The sequence below is a fragment of the Galleria mellonella genome, unplaced genomic scaffold, assembly GCF_026898425.1.
Source record: "Galleria mellonella isolate WM207_F2 unplaced genomic scaffold, CSIRO_AGI_GalMel_v1 utg93, whole genome shotgun sequence".
Taxonomy (NCBI): Eukaryota; Metazoa; Arthropoda; class Insecta; order Lepidoptera; family Pyralidae; genus Galleria; species Galleria mellonella.
In genome coordinates this window covers 2,071,728-2,092,166 of record NW_026442176.1, presented here as the reverse complement: position 1 = coordinate 2,092,166, position 20,439 = coordinate 2,071,728, and the positions used below count along the sequence as shown (strand labels likewise).

General features: G+C 31.3%; 1 protein-coding gene and 1 long non-coding RNA gene across 2 annotated transcripts; one reads left to right on the top strand and one right to left on the bottom strand.

The window, feature by feature from the left end:
• Positions 1-645: 645 nt before the first annotated feature.
• LOC113513889 (vitellogenic carboxypeptidase-like) lies at positions 646-16,694 on the top strand. The gene is made up of 8 exons (XM_026897870.3): positions 646-944; positions 10,187-10,509; positions 11,262-11,374; positions 12,520-12,693; positions 12,975-13,142; positions 13,558-13,817; positions 14,052-14,183; positions 15,017-16,694. Exons 1-8 carry the CDS (start codon positions 907-909, stop codon positions 15,402-15,404), a joined length of 1,596 nt encoding a protein of 531 aa, XP_026753671.2. The 5' UTR covers positions 646-906; the 3' UTR covers positions 15,405-16,694.
• LOC128202401 (uncharacterized) lies at positions 16,459-18,602 on the bottom strand. Its single transcript, XR_008253756.1, has 2 exons — positions 18,107-18,602; positions 16,459-17,536 (listed from the first exon to the last, which is right to left on the bottom strand). It is a non-coding gene; the product is annotated as an uncharacterized LOC128202401 (long non-coding RNA).
• Between the last annotated feature and the right edge of the window lie 1,837 nt (positions 18,603-20,439).

Below are 20,439 nucleotides of genomic sequence, written 5' to 3'. Positions count from 1 at the left end.
GTGGTTAATTCTCGTAGAATTCGTCACGATGGGACAACGGACTTCCCTTTTCATCCTCTATTATCCCCCACTGCGCTAATGGTATACGTCGGCGGGGTTACTATTTTATTATCATCTATTGAAAAAACCTCGTTTTTCAATAAAATTTGATTGAATAAAACTTTATATGAGACCTGTATACAAAGCAATATTCAGAGCGTAAAAATGCATTGTGCATATATTGAAAAAAGCTACTGGATGTCAAATTCCATATATATTAATTTCCTGTTATCTACATTGTTGCTTTTTTATAGGCTAGGTGTTATTCACACTTGACTTTGATTGAGTGAAAGTTTTTGTCCTAGAAGAATCTACATGTCATTAGCGTACAGTTCAAATTACGCGCGAAATGCATTACACCTTGCATTATGTATGTAGCTAATGCAAAGTAAATCATACAATAATGTGCTTATATTGCACTAAACTTATAAATGTAACATTTTTTTAGTGTATATAATAATAATTTATAGTTTAACCGATCAAACCCTCTTCACTGACCGAGCAGTGAGGACAACTGAGGGATATGTTTTTTTAAAAATAATTACAATGACGCAACCAATCGACTGAGTCAGAAGTAGCGTCGACTTGGCCAAGATCATGCATTCAACGCAATTCACTTTAGTATGCTCTGCGAACACAGTCTCGTATGGCGCGCGGCATGTGTTTACTATAATTTTAAATATTCTTAACACAATTTGCTAATGAATTTATAGCTTTCGGCAGAATTTCTCGTTGATTAAGTGACATTGTGAAGTAATTGAGTCGCTGTGTGTATGCAGAGTAAACATTTATATTAAATTTATCACGGAACTGATATATTAAGGCGTTTGTTTGTGTTACTATACCGGTAACTCCCTACCAAAGAAAATGGAGATATTTGGAACCGGATTTTTATTATGGTGTAGGTAGGTATACCATTTGTTTATGTTATTCTGTTCTTAATTCACTGAGCCCATTTTGATAATATTAAATATCTTCGATAATTTGTAGGGTATTTAATGTAGCATAATATGCTCAACTTCATTCATAGCTACAATAGTTTTATTAAAGGGAGAGAGGGGTTAGTAATGCGAACTACCAGCCTCATTGCTAGCAATTTACCGTATCAGGTCGACCTCCACGTGGTCTCCCCTGGCAACCATAGTGCTGAATTCCGGATGTATTCATCACGATGGGCTAACAGACCTGCCTTTTTATTCTAGCTTTTCATCCCTCACTGATGCCCCGGTAGTGTACACCGTTAGTGCAGGCAGGGCTACCATTCCATTATCGTCCATTTAAAAAACACTATAAGCGTTGACGGAGTTACCATTCCATTATCATCCATTAAAAAAATAGTTTCACTACCCCCCTTTTTGTGTTTAAACAAAATGTGTCAATATTAAAAAAAGGTATGCATATTTATAGGAAGCCATTAACAGTAAATTAACTAAAACTCATAATATCTGGCACAGTGACAATTTATCTGGTTTTACTAAGGTAAAAAGCTGAGTACGAGTAGTTTATACACACATAAGGTCAACTTGTAATATTTATGTTTATAAGTTATTATGTTTACAAGACTGTCTTCAAAGTTATTGTCAGTAGTAATATCTTATTGCACAATTTTATGCAAAGCTCACGTATTTTCAACACCTGGTTTGAATCAAGCGAAGTATCTGCTTTGCAACAGCCACGGAGACATTAAAGTCTCTGATTTTGGCGGTAAACCGATCTGATTTCAGCAACGGTATTGGCAAAAATAACCTTAATTTCCTACTCTGTGGTCTGAATTATTTCGATTAGTAGAAGGGCGATGCATTTACAGTCGCTTTCAGTTATACTTTCGGTACTTTATTTATTTATTTTATTTATTTATACATACACTAAACAAACTTTTCATTTAAATAATATCATTAAATTAGATTCATATATAGATATATAGTCATATACAGTTTCATATCGTCTGCGTCACGAGAGAGGCTTAGGGAGTTTTTCTTTGCTCCAGTTTCAATACCAGGGTAAAAGTGTTCGGGTCATTTCTTCAGTCCTTTGCTAATTATATTTCCAGGTTTACATCTTTTAATAAATAGTTTACAATAATTTATGTTACATATACATTAATAAACATACAAGAAGGAACAGTTGTTGCGTGGTTGTGTCATGCTATCATTTTAGCAGTACGGCTGCTTTATCACAAGGATCAAATGCTTTCGCGGAATTTTCAATGAAAGGGTTAACTTTGGTGCAAGATTCGTTAGTGTGTTACTTTTAATACACAATTAATGTTATATTAGAAATATAATCTTGAAATATCTAATAGTATAGTAGGAACAGTATTTTTCTTACGAACTTTGACTCAGAAGATCAACAGGTGGAAAAAATAGAATTTGCAAAAAGTAAAGGGCTTCAGTTTAAATGATTATCTTTAAGGTAATAAAGGTAAAATATGTAATATTACTCTACTCCATTCAAAGATTACCTGGAAGAGATCGCTCTTAGCAATAAGGCCGTCCATTGTTTTCTTAGTGTAATGTTTTCTTGTAATTGTTTGTATTTATAAGAAGTTTACTATTGTAATCTTATGGAGGAAACAATAAAGAGTATCTAGTTATCTATCTATGTGCAACTCGTGGCAATGTATCCCTATGAGATATTTTCTTTTATAGGTAGTAGATAGGTATTTGTTTTTATATATTAATTCGTGTGGAAATATCAAAAATGTCTTAAGAAATACAAGTACTTAAAACTGATGTTTTTTAAAGTAAAACCAAGCTAGAAAAAAAATTCTTAATGTGATGTTTATATCGGTCTTTTATTGATCTCCCGTTCGTAAGTAGACAATACGCCTAGGAAAAGGACTGGACGACTGAACATCCTTCTAGTAAGAGTACTCTATTCTCAGCGTTTCGGCATTTTTCTATCAATTTAAATTCCAATTTAGAATTTTTCGGGAGATCTGTCTACAATTTCTTTGACGTTTCTTGTATGTTAAAAACAAACTGCCAGAAGTATTTTCCTGTTCTCACATTCCTGTTTACTTTAAATAAGTTAAGGTTACTTACATAGTGACTCAGACTGACAGCTGCATGAGTATGTACAACACCTGGTAGTTATCAAGGTATTCTCGAAACTGGTGGACAGTTTATGTGTGGAACGTAGTATTAATTAATGATATAGATATAAAATTATAGTACAACCAAGATATTTTTATATTATTCGAAAAATATAATAAATAAGACCTCATCGCTATACGCTTTGATGCAACCGATTGCTGATCTCTGATCATGCTGATAACAATATGTAAATTGTTACCCCATCAATAGCAGATAACAATTGAAGGAAAATAATCACACCAATCATCTTTTAGAAACTATCGTCGTCAAGATAAATGATATTGAAGGTTCCAATGAGGTATCTGTGTGCATATTTACTTAGTGATGTATTTATTATATAAAAATAAAACTACAACGTCAATCGTTTTTAGATAAAAAGTATAGTTACGCCACTGCATGTGTACATATGTATATATGTACATATTTGCAATAGTTACCACTTTTAATCAGATAGGCCGTTAGCTCGTTTACCATTTCAATTTGTATAAAAAACTAAACCGTCTTTCAAGAAAAACGTTCTTGCTCACTTTTTTACTTTATCTGAGCAGATTTCGTGTATAAAATAGTATATGCCATATATGTGTAAGTATATTTGTATTCATATATATTTATTCGTTTATATATGTAATTTTAGTATGTATCCATATCAATAATTACTAGTACCGCATTCGAGTATTCTGACACTTCCCTATGGTTGACTGGGAGAGAATGCTTTTAGCATTAAGTCCGCCATGTACACATATTTGTACTAATGAATAAATAAATAAATATGATTAAGAAATTTAATAAAAATGTCGAAAATCAAATAAAAGGCTTGGCGTAATTAAGAGCTATAAATTACATATACTGATTGAATACTGCCTGTTAGGCGCTAATACTCGTAGAAACCTCTTCTTTTCTTATATGCGATGAATTCAAAGAGTTATTTAGCGAAGTGTATAAATAGCTAGCATTGAGTGAACTATATTTGTATGTACTTTAGGTTATCGGGAACGTCAGATTGATAACACCAAGAATACATCAATATAGTTGTATTTCAAAATAGTTGATGCATTGTAATGAGATTATTACATATTGCATTACAGCTGATAAATTGGATAGGTATTTATATCAAGAAATTATTTCTTCTAATTTCTATAATTTTTTTTGTAATTTTTATGTAAAAAATGTAATTAAATAGTCATTCCGTTGAGTGACTAATTATGTTTGCTTTGTTTTATTTTATATATTTATTTGCACTTTATTGCACTATTTAGAAAACAATAAATACAGTACATTTCAATGATAAATGATACAAAAGGCGGCCTTATCGCTAAGCAATTTCTTCCAGACAACCTTTGGGTAGAGCACGTCAAAAAACGAAAGGGTAGTGGCGTACACTTATATAGATACTAATATATACAAACTTATATATACATATAAACAAAAAGATACATAGACGTTAACATATTTAATAGCACACAAACAACAGGAGAGAATGATGGAGTAAGATGAAGAAAGAACTCAGGAAAATAGTATTTTAATATATTTTTATTTTCTTAATAATTTATTGAACGATATAAAATTATTTAATTATATTACTTGTTATCGCCTTCATTTACGAGTATTAATAGAAATATTATATGTAATCGAAATTGTTAACGGTACGTTACTAAGGTTTTACTTATGCTATAGAATACAATAGATTTTTTTACACCATTGAAGTGACAAATAAGCATACGGCCCACTTGATTGTAAGGTTACCATAACCTATGAACGCATTACGTGTAGTACCCCTGACTACGCGCGTGTTGCCGACACCTATTTACTTTTTTTTTAAAGAACCCTATACTGTAATCTCCTGGCAAATTCTCGAGAGGGAGCTCATTTCATAACCTGATTGTTCGTGGGAGGAAACATCTCTGAAATTGTGCTGTAACCATCCAGGCTCTGAGGTATGGGGGTGAACTCCTTGTCGATAGCGAGCTGTACGATAGTAGAAAATAACCTTGAGCATTATACTGAACAATTCCTCTGAGCACAATCCGTTGTAAAAACGGTAGAACACGCAGAGTGAGCCGAAATTTCACCTTAGACTTAAAGGTTCGATACCGCTTGTAAGCCTGGGATCGTTTATAATTCTCATAGCTCGTCATTGCATTTAGTTGAAAGGTTCAAGCTGGCATCTAGGTGCTCCCGTCCATAAGTGACAGCAATACTCTATGTGGGGCCGGATTTGCGTTTTACAGAGTATTAGTTGTTGATCCGGCGTGAGGTATTGCTTCGCTCTATTAAGCACACCGAGTTTGAATGCCAGCTTCCCACGGAACTGTACGTCACTAGAGATGTCGACACCTAGGATCCCAATGCTTTGGATAGAAATTTTATGAATCAATGATTAAAAAATTACAAAACATTTCATTCTGTATTAGTAGTTACATCAATCTACGAGTACACATATAATATTAAAGCTAAAAAACATAATTATTTTAAAAATCTAATTTCTATTTTATTCACTTTTTTTTTTTTTTTTTTTTTTTTTTTATTAAAGTTAACAAACAGTAATACAATATATAATTATAATAAGATTACATTTAAATGTGATTAATAGTACTACCAACAACGTTAACTACAGATTGCTATATAAAGAAAGAAAGTATATAAACATGCAATTATTGCCGAGAAGTGGAGCTGACACAACCACGTCACCGGTACAAATTATGCAAACAACCAACAAAAAAAAAAAAAAGTTATTTAACTATACACATGTATTTTATAATTTATTAATTATGTGCACGCATTACTAAATTCCTGAGAGAGGGAGGAGGTTACTAATTGTTTAGCTACCATTTTTTTGAAAGTTAATGGTTTAGTAGCAAATATATCAATATTATAAAATTTGTCATTATATATTTTCAAAATTTATTTATGGGTGAACGAATACCGGAATTGGTACGGTATCTGTTAATTGCAAACAATTCTTGTCTTCGTGAATTTCTCATTTGTGTACGCACTGGAACTTTATAATTTATCTGATTTGTTAATGAAATACAGTCATATTTACCCTGAATAATATCATACAGAATCATAATCTCTAGTTGTATGCGCCTTGATTTTAAGTCTTGCAAATTATATTTATACAATAATTGGTCATATGAACGACGGTTATGAGAAAATTTATATTGTAAACGTCGCAAAAATTTTTTCTGTACCATTTCAATTTTATCACAGTAAAACTTATAAATAGGATTCCATATAGTTACAGCATATTCCAATTGAGATCGAATAAGGTTTTTATATAAATATAAATAAGTAGTGGGTTTCTTAAAGTTATTCGTACATCTCATTACAAAACCATACATTCTGTATGCCTTAGCAACAATATTATCAATATGTGTATCAAGCACAAGTCTAGTATCCAATGTAAGACCTAAATCTTTAATTGTTTGTACATTATCAAGGACACAATTGCATAATGTATATGAAAAATTACTAATATTTCGTTTCCTTGTGAAGGTTATAGTTTTGCATTTATGCAAACTGAGAGTTAATTTATTAATTTTACAGTATGCAGTGAAACGGTTTAAATCTTCTTGAAAAAGTATATGATCGTTAGGAGTGTCGATTATATGATAAATTTTAAGATCGTCTGCATATAATAAAATTTTACAAAAATTAAAACATGTGTAAATATCATTTATAAATATAATAAATAGTAGGGGCCCTAGAATTGATCCTTGCGGCACTCCTGAACTTATAGGTACATTATTAGATTCATATCCATTAATAATAACTTTCTGGGTTCTGTTTGTGATATATGATTTAAACCATCGCCAAAGATTGCCTCGTATACCGTTATACGCAATTTTTTCTAAAAGACGTTTATGATCTATTGTATCAAAAGCTTTCCGGAAATCTGTATATACACTGTCTGTCTGTTTGTTTTTGTCTAGTGTGTCAAATAGATAACTCGTATATAATAGTAAGTTTGTACTTGTAGAACGACGTTCTACAAAACCATGTTGCTGGGGAATAATATTATTATGTATGATCGGATAGATAATATTATGAACTAGTCTCTCAAGAAGTTTTGATAGAGCCGGCAAGATTGAAATTGGGCGATAATTTTCAATATTTCTTTTACAACCACCCTTATGAATTGGCACTACACGTGCTGACTTCCAAATAGTTGGGCATACACCTTCGTGTAGACATTTATTAAATAGATAATGTAAGGGCTTGCATATAGTACTAGCAGTAAATTTTAAAAAAATTGCTGGAATATTATCAGTGCCAGTACCCTTCGATGCATCAAGCAATTTAAGTTCTTTGGAAATCTGTCCATATGTAAATGTTATATTGTGTATTAATGTATCATTACTATAATTAGATTCGAAATTAACATTGTCCATATTAAAATCTTCTGTAACAGATGAAGGTTCAAAGACGGAATGAAAAAAATCTGAAAATAAGCTACATACTTCATGTGGCTCATCAGTTACTTTATTTTTATAGTAAACCGAGTTAGGAATGTCATCAATATTTTTATGATTAGAAACAAATGTCCAAAAAAATTTTATATTATCCTTAATACTACTTTCTACCCTACAAATATACTCTCTATGACATTTTTGTGATTCCTTTTTAAAACGTTCTCTATATAAAGAAAAAATTTCATAGTCTGACCTATTTCCATACTTCTTCCATCTAATCCACGCCTGATTTTTATTTTTGAAAATATGTATTAAAGAAGATGTAAACCAAGGCGGAAAGCGAGACGATTTTGTGAATTTAACTGGAACATGTTTTTTTATTAACCCATAAATAACTTCATAAAAACTATTAACGGCAGATTCAGCCGATTTATCTTTAAATAAATCATCCCAATCTACTTTAGACAATTCTTCATTTATTAATGAATAATTAGCGCCTTTAAAGAAATAATAAGTTTTAATTTTAGAAGGTATACACTTTAAATTAAAGTTGACAGGGACAAGAAAGTAAAAAGGTGGATGGTATTCGTCTACCGGAATAAGAGAGACTGGCGCAGGCAACAATTTACAGTCTACTATATTAGTTAAAACAAGGTCTAATAACTTGTTATTTTTATTTCTTACAGTGTTCAACTGAATACAGTTCATTTCAGTACTAAAGGATGCCAGTTTTTTGTCTATTAAAGTAGATCTACTTGTAAGAACTGGTTGTAGATGTAGTCCATTAGAATGCCAGTCAAGTGTAGATGAATTGTAATCACCAACTATGCAGTATGTTTGGATGTTACGTTCATATACTATATGTTCAATGTATTCTGTGTATGAGGAGTATATATCTACATGCTGATTTGGTGGAATGTAAACAGCGCTCAGTAGGCTAGTAATACCGCCGCATAAGCGTATCTCCAACAACACGAAGTCAATAATAGGTGCTGGCGATGGGCATACGGCAACCGGGAGCGGTAAGCAGGGTAGCACGGCGAGCCCACGCAGCACTGCTACGAGCACCCCACCGCCGTCTTTTCGCCCCGTTGATATTCGATCCCTATCACAACGGTATAAACAATAGCGGCTATCAATAAATTCACTATCGAGAATGTCAGCATGTAGCCAGGTTTCAGTCAATATTATAATATCGTAATTATGCAATAAAATATTCATGTGTAACGTGTGCAATTTAGTCCTTAAGCCTCGACAATTTTGATAATAAATAGACAAACAATTATTCATATATTTTCCTTTAAACGATAAAAAAAGGTATATATCTATCTATATATATATTACTATTATTTATTTTCGAATAATATATATACTTTAGAGTACCTGATACACACATTAAATTATAATAGGCGTAAGTATAAAAATTGGCAAAAATGACAATGCAGCTGGTAAAAGATTTCTTAATGATAATATAATTTATACTATGTTTATATATTAAATTTATATAACGAACACCATTGACTGTATTAATGATACATTCAAAGGTATTATTTAATTTTGACCACATCATGTAACGTACGGATTGCCAAGACAGGTGAGTTGTCACTCTTACGTAATAAAATAACACTATTTTTAACCCACACGTATTTATAGTTTTGAATTTTTGCCTTTTGACGACATTCACGAAACAATAATTTATTTTTCACTGTTAAATGTTCATTTACATAGATTTTGTGTATTGAACCAGACACCGATAGCTGTTCAGAGTTGAGTCCTTTTTTGAGACGGCATGCAGCAAGTACATTATCACGCAAAATTTTTGTGGTGAATTTCACTATAATATTTTTGGGACGGGTATCCTCCCGTGAGGCGTGGGGCACTCGATGTATAGATACGATGTCACTTGATAATATTTTTTGATTTATTGCGGCACCAAGATTAGTTGTGATTGCCAAAAGATTTTCGTTACGCCGTTCTGGTACGTTGGATATTTCTATGTTGCATTCTCTCGCCTGTTGTTCCATGTGACCAATTTTAAATTCTAATGTTTTTATTAATTCCGGTAACTCATTCAGGGGCTTACTATTATGCTCGAGGGTACATATGCGTTGCTCACATATATTCTGTTGCTGATCTATTACACTCAATGAGGTCTCCACAGCCGAAAGACGGTTAATAAAATTATTTATTGATTCTCTAATACCGACATTGTCGGCTTGGAGTCGAAGTATTGACGTATTAATTTCCGACAAAGCGGTAGATATTTTCACAAGTTCATCCGACAAACACGATTTCACTGCAGTCGATATTACGTCCACAATACTTTCATCAATTTTCTTATTCCAAATACATAACTGGTCGCTAAATTTTTTTTCGAGCTCACGGAACATGTCGGTAGTTTCGTTTTCTGGTTGTTTTCGCTTTCGCAGATTTATATAAGTATTGTCCGTCACTGATAACGATGATGTAGCAATATCAGGACTTGAGGAAAACTGGGGTGGTGTGCGTTGTAAAGACATAATGTTAAAAATTATAACACTAATATGTAGTAGTATTCACGTATTATAAACAACAAACAACACGTCCACTCCAAGCAAATGCACGTCGCGAATGAACTTCTTTTAAAATTATATGTTTCAGTGTGGCAGTAAATGCAGTGGTTGTGGCTACAGCATCTCCTGCTCTAATACTCACTCCTTACATCAAGAAAAATGAAACGGAAAAAGCTAGAAACCTGTCGTCAGTTGACAAGGGTCAGTTCCTTAATGTGGTCAGTTATTCTGGTTACATAACGGTAGACGAGCGGTATAACTCCAACTTATTTTTCTGGTATTTCCCTGTACCTGATCAAAATGTGACGGAAACTCCATGGATCATATGGTTGCAAGGGGGTCCGGGGGTCACTAGCCTGGCGGGACTATTTGAAGAGATTGGACCATTTGAATACGAAACGAAATTAAAGTGTAAGTAAAACTCTTTCTTAAACTTAACTAAATTGGAGGTAAAGGGATTGTTATTAATAAGGTCTGATCCATTGCTAACAATACACTCTATCAGATCGAACTCCACACGGTTCCCTCTAAAAACCATCGTGGTTAATTTTAGTGGAATTCGTCATGACGGGCTAACTGACCTGCTTTCATGGTCACCTATTATCTCTCACTGGTGCCCCGCCAGTGTATACCGATAGCGCAGGCGGGGTTACCATTCCATTATTACCCATTAAAAAAAACCTAAGTTTCGTTGAAAAAGTGTTAACGCACCAAAAATTAAACGTTTACAAAAAACACAATTAGTGTTGATATAGATAACATTTACATACACTACAATTGGTAAATTAAAATTGTCAAAATATGAAAAAATGTTTCTTTTGTGCGCATGTTAAGTTATATCTTCATCAATTCTGCTTACCTACCTACAATCGGTATACTTCTGTATCAGTCTTACATTAATTTCATAGTGATTAAAGTAGGCAGTTGTTTTATTCGTGGAATTATTTACAAAATTATAGATTATAATATTAGACTACAATAAAATACGAGTGATATTGCGGAGAATAATTTAAGCCACGTTCATCATGAATTATTTCTTTTAATAATAAAATAGTATTTTATTTCGTAGCAATAACAATAAAAACAGAAAAAGAAGTATGTCGAGTTGTAGAGATTTGTGAAAATATACTTAATTGAATATCCATACAGGTGTATAATTTCAGTGCGGAATACATCGTGGGGAAAAGGTCATTCTCTTCTGTTCATCGATAATCCTGTTGGGACTGGGTTCAGCTTTACCGACAGTGACAAGGGATTCATACAAAATATGGATGAGGTGCACCATTTTTATTATACTTTTACATTTATTTTAAATCTTTTAAATATCTATGTAGTAGCATAATATATGTATTTTCTTTATACATATTAGAATGGCAACGGTCCACCAGATGGACAGTGGTAAGCGTCCCCTATATACATGAGCAGTATCATGGATAATAATAATACCCTCCATACGTTGCCATTTCTTAGGACTAAGGTGTTAGGCCTCTGTATCCTGTAAATTCACTGCCATATCCCACCCTTCAAACTGAAACAATTAAACTCTTTATCTATTTGAGGGTCAGCATAATGTTTTCTTTTACCATATCTCATTATTCATTCCTAGTCACGTCATTTTTCACACGATTTTTTTCACATTTTTTCTCTTTTTTTTTTCCACACATACAACCATCCATGTTTATACGTAATACCTCTTTTTTCCATATTATCTTCCTTCCTGCCCAAAATATATATTGTTTCTTAAAATACCCTAGCATACAAATACAGCCGAATTTAGAACTTTCTGCGGTTTGAAAATTCTTCCTGTTTTATCGACAAGAAAATGTCTCTATACATCATTCAAAATGTTAAAATAATCCTAAAGAATAATAGATTCGTCGCATAATACCAATTGCATCTCAAACTATGTGCATTTTGTACATTAACGCCTGCATTTCAACTCGTATATCAATGTACTCGAGATTTGTGTAATCATGAATGAATTATGTATTAGGTAAGATTATGTTTAAACATGTGATTACTTATGTATGAACCACAGAACGATTCATAATAGGATTTACTTACTTTGCTTTCCTAACTTGCTGAATTGAACAGGCATTTAGCACTGAAAATTTAATATTAACAGGCTAGTGCATTTAAATCGGTGGATTATACAAAGTAAATCCTATTATGAATCCCGAAGAAAGGGTCTTGTCTCACCATCTGTTCTAAGATACTGACATCCCTACAGTCCAATTTTCTGGCTGGTTCCTTCTCGGCAAAGAATTAAAGGTTATTTTATTTACTACTAAACTTTTTATTAAATAGTACGAGACCGTATATTGAAAAGGGGTCACGAATAAACGCATTTCTCTTCGATTCTTTTTTTGAAACATAGGTATTTATTTCTTTTCTAATTTATTGAATATTCTATCTTTCTAGTGTTCGGAGCATTTATACAATTTTCTGCAACAATTCATGACCATATTTCCGGAGCTACGTAAGGCGCCGCTGTATATTGCAGGCGAATCATATGCCGGCCGCTACGTTCCTGCATTCGCCTATAAAATATTACAAATGAAAAAAATGCAGCGAGATGATCCCATTAATCTACAGGTACCTTGTTAACTCTTTATTATTTAAAAAACCTCTTATCATAATTTAAATGCAATAAAACTTTATTTAAATTTCTATATATTTGTAGTATGACTATGTGGACTTTGAATTGAGGATCTAAATGAATGAAGACATCTATTGAGTTTCAATAAAATACACTATAATTAAAAATTGTGTCCCATTTTTAATTATAGTGTAATCATTTGTATTTTTAAAAGCATATATATGGAGACACTCTATCTATATAATCGTAGATTTACGTAAAGTTTAACTGATTTCAGGGCTTGATGTTAGGTAATCCAGTTTTCAACCGCAAAGAAATAGTGGATTACACGAGAATTTATTATCAATGGGGTTTGATCGATTCTCAAGGTGTTTTAGCGGTGAAATCTTTACAAGACGCTTATGTACAAGCTATAAATGCGAACGATTATATTTTAGCAAACCATGTGAGTATAATTTAAGTACAATAAAGGTGTTGAATGTTGGGTAATACAAATCTGAGAAACGTTATATTAGTAAAATCCTATTGTCACGCAATCACTAATTGACTATTGGAAAAGCAATCTCAGACTATGGGAAATCCTGTCCTCTGGGAAATCATAAATTAAACATTTCAGTGGGACAACAACATAGTCTAAAATAGCTCAGACTCAAACAATTTTAGAGAAGTTAGTTTTGTATCTGTATAGATTCAAACAAAAATTGGATCCGGGACTTGTATGCAAAGGTAAATAGTTATTTAAATGTCAAAGTGTTACCCCTAACATTCTATTTTTAATTATTTTGTAATTAAATAATTTTGTGGTTTAGTCTACATATTACTTATAAAATATATATTAAATGTTACATTTATTATTTTAGTTACGCAATCAGTTGTTAGACAAATTAGACGAAATGGCGATGCTTCAACAAAGTTACAATATTTTGAAAGACAATATAAATGTTAGTGGATTTATGTCTTTCGTTGACCAAGATGAAATAAAAGAAGCCATACACGTTGGGGACATTGTATACGAATTTGCGAATGGCACTGTTCATCAAAAATTAATACCAGATTTCTTGAAGGACAGTACGCCAAAAATTCAGGCTCTCTTGGAAAATTACAGGATACTAATATATTGGTATGTTAAACTGTTTTAGTAATGTAGTAATTAATAATTAATTAATAATCAAGGTCCGTTATGCGGTTACAATGGAATTTTGCAAACGATGTAGATTAATTTCTAAAAACACAGTCAAAGTTTAAAAGACGAGACGTGATTGATTACAACTAATTGTTGTTAAAAATAATCAATTGTAAAATTAAGCTTTATATATTTGAAATGTACAATAATATTAAATGTATACATTTTCAGTGGTCAGTTGGATCTGGTTGCACCATGTGTATTAAGTGCAGAAGGACGCCGCCGCTCATGGTACTGGAGTCAACGCGAGAATTTCTTAACAGCGACGAGGATTCCGTGGCGGTACAACGACAGCGTGGCCGGGTAAGACCCATAATTATATATGCAGGTTGATGACCGAAGACGATAATATGTTATTTTATTATCACCGTCAGTATTTGATATTAAAGAATACGGTCTACACAGATAACTTAAATTGTAAATATTTGAAGAAGTGAGAAGGGAAGGGAAGTTCAGCTAGCAGGTTTATATCTCTTTGAGGTTACACAAAGATATGTGCAAACTCTTAACTTATTCGTATATCTAGTAACTCATTTTTTTTAGTATAGTCTTTTCTTAGTGTTGTTTGTTTCAATAAAACTTAACAAAATAGCAACAAAATTTTGTTCACTTAGAGAGTTGTTGAAGTAGTGTGTAGAAGTTGAAAGAAGAGAGTGTTGTGTGAATTATCACACAAACACTCTCTAAGTAAAACTAGATTATGATTTAACAGAATTCTAATTTTAAATTTTTACTTCTATTGAACATCAGCACACTGTCTTACGGTTGAATGAATTATTGGTTTACTTTCATTTCCTTTTGAAACAGTTTATATCTCTGGGACTATTTTAATATAATTCCATTAACATTTGTTATTTAAGTATATCATCATCATCATATCAGCGGTTAACTGTTCGCTGCTAAACATAGGCTTCTCCCTATGGGGGGTTTTGCCAGTGATGTTTTAAAAAGGGTGCCGCTGCCCATCCCACGACCATTAAGTTTCCTTAGCCGCCTCTTACAATACCCACGGGGAAGGAAGGATGGAATGATGAAATGAGATGATGATGAAAAAAGAAAAATGAAAGAAAGAGGAAACACGCGGCATTTAAGTATATGGTATTCTTTTCTTACTTACTTTCTTACTTTTTATATAGATACGTTAAGAGTGGCGGCCGGTTGACTGAAGTCCTAGTACGCGGCGCAGGGCATCTAGTTCCAATCGACAAACCAGAACAGGCGCAGAAACTGATTTCTTACTTCATCAGGGACCTCCCTTTCCGTAAGCCTCAAAATTTCCATGTCCAGGATTCGTCAAACGGAACAATAGAAAACGTTGTAGAGTTACCAGAAAATGGTAAAGTTACATATTATTATAGTGCTGCGGGTTTAATCGCCAGTGTTATTATAAATGTGATCTTTGTATTTGTAATTGTTGGGGGCGTGCTGTATTATTTGAGATATAAGAGACGTAGTACAACATACTTCTATGAGGTGGCCGATGAAGATTCCTCTATTACTGATGGAATATTGACCATGACGTAGTACTTATATAATTGATCATGTAATGAGAAAAATATAAATACATACACATACCAAAAAATTACAAAATCAACAGTGATAAATGACTAAAAAGAGAAAGAGTGATAATTAAATATATTGATAAAGGTGTTCTGATACTTCAGAATTTGAAGTAATAATTTTTACTATCAATTAATTAAAATACCTAGTCATTGGACGTCATGGTCCATAATTTTTGTAATGTATAAGGTTATTCGGTAATATTAAGTGTAAAAAATAAAAAAAAAAAAACAAACATCTGGACAATAATAAAATTGGTGCGCCGGAAAATAAAAAAAAAAAACTTATTTTTTCAAGACAGTTATACAAGATCTTTTTATAAAGTGGAACTAGATGTTTCAATGTTAACTTCGTACATGGGCACAAGGAAAGCTCTAGAGGACGGATGGATGTGAAATGAGATAATTATGAATGTATGTGATATAACACGTGAAAAATTAATGCTTCTTCTTTTTTTTTTTTAATAAATTAAAATTTATTTTGATTTAAAAATTTTAGAATGTCAACTTGACCAACGTTGTAAAAAACAAAAAATTCATTACTAAGTACAGTCCAGACAGGCATTATATTTATATACAAAAATAATCATTGTAGATAATCTAATTATTGAAATATTCATTTTGTATATTATTTTATAAGAATATCCAAGGAAGATATTATATATATATATATATATATATATATATATATATATACATCTGTAATGGCAGACTGGACATTAGAACTTACATCTTTAACAGCGAGAAAGGGTGGGACCTAACATTTATTGTTTTGATGGAAACTCACTTTTTTTTGTGCTTTTACTGTATTTTTGCAATACAAATTTTAATATGTATAGGCACTTAGTTTTAGTTTATTATTACTTGTTTTTTCTAATAATTAGTTGTATTATTACAATGAAAATAAATCTTGGATTTGCCAGAAATATAATAAATCAAACAGTGATTACATAATATCGAAATAACAAAACCAGTTGCAAATATTTTTTTATTTAGAAAAAATATCTTGTAATTTTGTAAACAAATAAAATTAATAATCAATTAATTTTACTTACAATAAAGACAGATTCAGGATGTGAAAATGTACAGTTTGTTGCTTTTGGCAAAGAGTTTCTAGTTACCTTCAGTAGTGCTTGCTCGATTGTTAAACTTGATGTTACAGTAGCATTGTACGAGAGACACAATTTTATATATTGTTATATTATTGTAAGTCAATCGAAAATATTTTATATTTAATAAAAATAATAATTTCTTATTGTTTTTTTTTTTTTAATTTATTTAGCTCAATTTACAATACATATTCGTCATGGCTTCTTTGTTCCATTAAAGGCTACTACATTTTTTATGACAACATGAGAAACCTTATACAATTTACTTAAATAATTATTATATTCGTCTAGTAAAAATGAATACTTTAATATTATCATTAGTCTATAAAATAGATAGCCATGTTGCGTGTTGTCTCATATATATACGCGCCAAGGAGGTGGCATATGACAAAAGAATTATAAAACCTTAGCAGGGATGGCAATACGTAATATCATGAACCGCACCAAGAACAAGGAATGCACAGCATATTTGTATGCGATGGTTACCACTTTTAACAGGTTATCAGATTGTCATTATAAATCGCATAAACAAAAACACAATAGGTTCGATTCTGTGGCACCATTTCATCTTTCAAATTTTAACTTAACATCACAGCGTCATAATAAGTTTAAGGATCAATATAAAATAAATATCTATTAGGTTTAAGTCAAAATTATCATAAATTTAGTTTATGATGGTCTATAAAATAAACATTTCGTGGAATTATCAATTTCAAATATTAGATTAAGAGCTAAGTTAGAGAAAAGGTGCTTCAGAATCGATCTTAATAAATATAAATTCATTTAATGTATATAAATTACGATTTCCCGTAAATTCCTTATAAAATGTGTCATTAATATTATTATAAAATAAAAATTGGACATTTAAATTGTGTATTAGTCAATATCTATCCATGATGAATTTTAGCACCTCAGGTTGCTCAAAGGCACCATGTGGTCAATTCCTCATATCAGTATTTCCATGAAGTTACCGCCGTACTTCTTGTATCTAAAACATTAGAAGCCTTTTATTTTTTAAAAGAATTACATGTTTATAATAATAATAATAATTCACGTGTTCTCATGACTCGAAGTGAATTTTGGTTTAAAAAAAATATTAAATATTCATTTTGCGGGTAAACATGGTAATTACATTGGTATTGTCATCGAAGGACAAGCGTGTTACGCCAGATGCTGGCAGGCAAAATATTTATAATTAATAATAAAGATTAAAAAAAAAATTAAGAATTTAAAAATTATTAATCTACTATAGTCATTCATATAAGTCAATAATATATACAATTAATAATGTCTAAATGTTATTTTTCAGTATTCTGTATCATTTATTAGGAAGTCAATTAAAAGTTATTTTGTTTCATTCCGCTACCATTAATATGCGTGCAACTACCAACATCTGATACTGAGTACTGGAAACTATTAATAGAGGCCCTGTGACCTCTCCTATTAATCATCAATTTCTAACAATTACATCGTGTATAGCAGTGAAAGTTATGGCGCAATATGGATATAGACTTGTTTGGTTATGGGCATATCGAGAATTACGAGTAGATACGTTCACCATAATGACAACAGTCTACACATATAATAGCCAGAGGCATTTGCAGAGACAGAGCCAGCCAGCCTTTACTTGGGTATTTGCGCAGTTGCTTCCTTGGTGTTCTCCTGTATTCCTTCTAACGGGATCAGTTCAGTTACTCATACATATGTTTCGACAAGCTATACGGCAAAATCCAATCTAGCTGATCACTAAAAAATTAAATAATAATATCATATTTATCATCACCCTGCTCTTATCCCAGTCATTTGAGGACGTCAATATGTTTTTCTCTTCTACTTATTTATCTTTATTTTAGTAATTTAAGCATTATTCCCTTTTGGAATTAGGTATATTATTCTACACACAGTTCATTCCAGAGAATGCCTTTAATATTGTTTCAAATATGTAAGAAATATGAAATTTTGTTAGAATAAAATGTACTTATCCCATGGTTGTGTAAGTAAATTTCCTTGAAATACGTTTAGCTGGATATATTATAATGTAACAAACACGTGAATATTTTCTTAAATTGTCACATTTTGTAATCTTCACGTTAAATTTCGAGGTAGTCTAGACAGTTTATTTAATACTATGTTTACAAAGCACAGTATGTATATAATTTCATAAGGCACTTACTGTGTTTTTTTATTGAAATAAAAAAATAATGTTTAGTTTAGAATAAAACATAAGCTATATTTATTCCTATCATTCAATTAATTATCCTATCATTTAATGTACAAATTACGTGGGAGAAATGCCGGGATAAGAGAATTCAGGCAATAGGGAACACAATCTAAAACTGAAATACATTTGGTTTGAACTTATTTTTTACTTTTTTTTAAACTATAGTAAAAGGTTATAACTTTTTAAATCTATATAAGTACTTAGCATCTGCACGCAAAATAGCGCGCGCCCAATTTTGCGTACAGATGCTAAGCAGAGTTGCCAGATGTGGAATTTAACTTTTACCAATACATAAAATATTTTTTCTCCAAATATATGCGATTTTTAGGATTTTTACCCAATCAAAAAGTTGTATCGTTTTCACTATATTTTGGCATGTCATACAAATTAAACGACGAAACAAAACAAAAATAAAGGTCATTCTTTCTGTTTCTACTTTTCCTTCTTCTTTTTCTGTTATATACCTTCAGTCATATATTTTATTATAACTATGAACGAATAAATGAATGGTTTATTTTCTTTTTACAAAAGGTAGTAAAAACAACTTGAGGTGCAATTAAATATGTGAATTATCTCCCTTATGTAACTGTACAGAGTTTACAAAAACTAAAACTATTACTCAGAATTTACACTTTTCTTCAAAAATTTCTCTAATAATTTAATTTCTTCAAAATTTTGCTAATAGAACATTTTTTACAGCAATATGCAAAAAAATACCTAGTCAATTGCACCATTCTTATATACAGTGATTACTCAGAATTTCAATAAAATAGTTTAACATTAAAATTATTTATACAACATAAAAATATTTTTATGTTAACTAAGCCAAACAAAAAGTATTCGTACATTCATGCTTTTTTAAATGAAATCATAAATCATTTATTCAATCGAATAATTTCATTTTTTAATACAGATATTAACGTTTTAGTTGCACTCGTGACAAGTATTAAAAAAATGGGTCGTATTTTTTAATTTGCATAATCAGCAATCATGCGTTCAAAAAAATAATTGATCGTTTTCTATTACTAAAACACTAAAAAACAAACCCAGGCGTCCATCAAAAATCACACCTCGATTGGATCGGAAAATTTTAAATTGTGTAAAAAAAAAATCCAAAAATTAGTGCCATTTAATAATATCAATGATTGCCATATTTCTGTCAGTACCGTTCGGAACGTATTACGTAGTAACGATTATCATGGAAGAACTGCGCGTAAAAAGTATTGTATAAATGATATTAATAGAAAAAAAGATTAATTCGCAAAAAAATATATTAATGAAAAAATCATTTTTGGCAAACTGTTATTTACTCAGATGAATCGAAATATAATATTTTCAAATCGGATGGGCATCATATGGTATGGAGAAAACCTAATATGGAATATAAGAAAGAAAATTTATGTCCAACGGTAAAACACGGTACAGTATTTGTATGGGGTTGCATGAGTGTTTTTGGGGTGGGAAAACTTGCATATAAATTAGGGATCACAAAGCGTATATTAATATTTTAAAAGAGAATCGTCTCTCTAGTGCTAATTATGTAGATATTCAGCGTTCTCAATTGCAAAATACCATTCTTATATATATGTTCGACCAATTTCGTAAAGAAACACTAAAAATTGCGCTTCGCGAAGAATGGGCATTAATACCGTCTTCATATTTTCAAACTG

Excerpts from the sequence above, each read along its gene's own strand:
- LOC113513889 (XM_026897870.3), top strand. The coding sequence starts at position 907 with ATGGAGATATTTGGAACCGGATTTTTATTATGGTGTAG. Across the intron at positions 10,510-11,261 it reads ATACGAAACGAAATTAAAGT|TGCGGAATACATCGTGGGGA; the intron begins GTAAGTAAAACT and ends GTATAATTTCAG. Across the intron at positions 12,694-12,974 it reads ATGATCCCATTAATCTACAG|GGCTTGATGTTAGGTAATCC; the intron begins GTACCTTGTTAA and ends AACTGATTTCAG.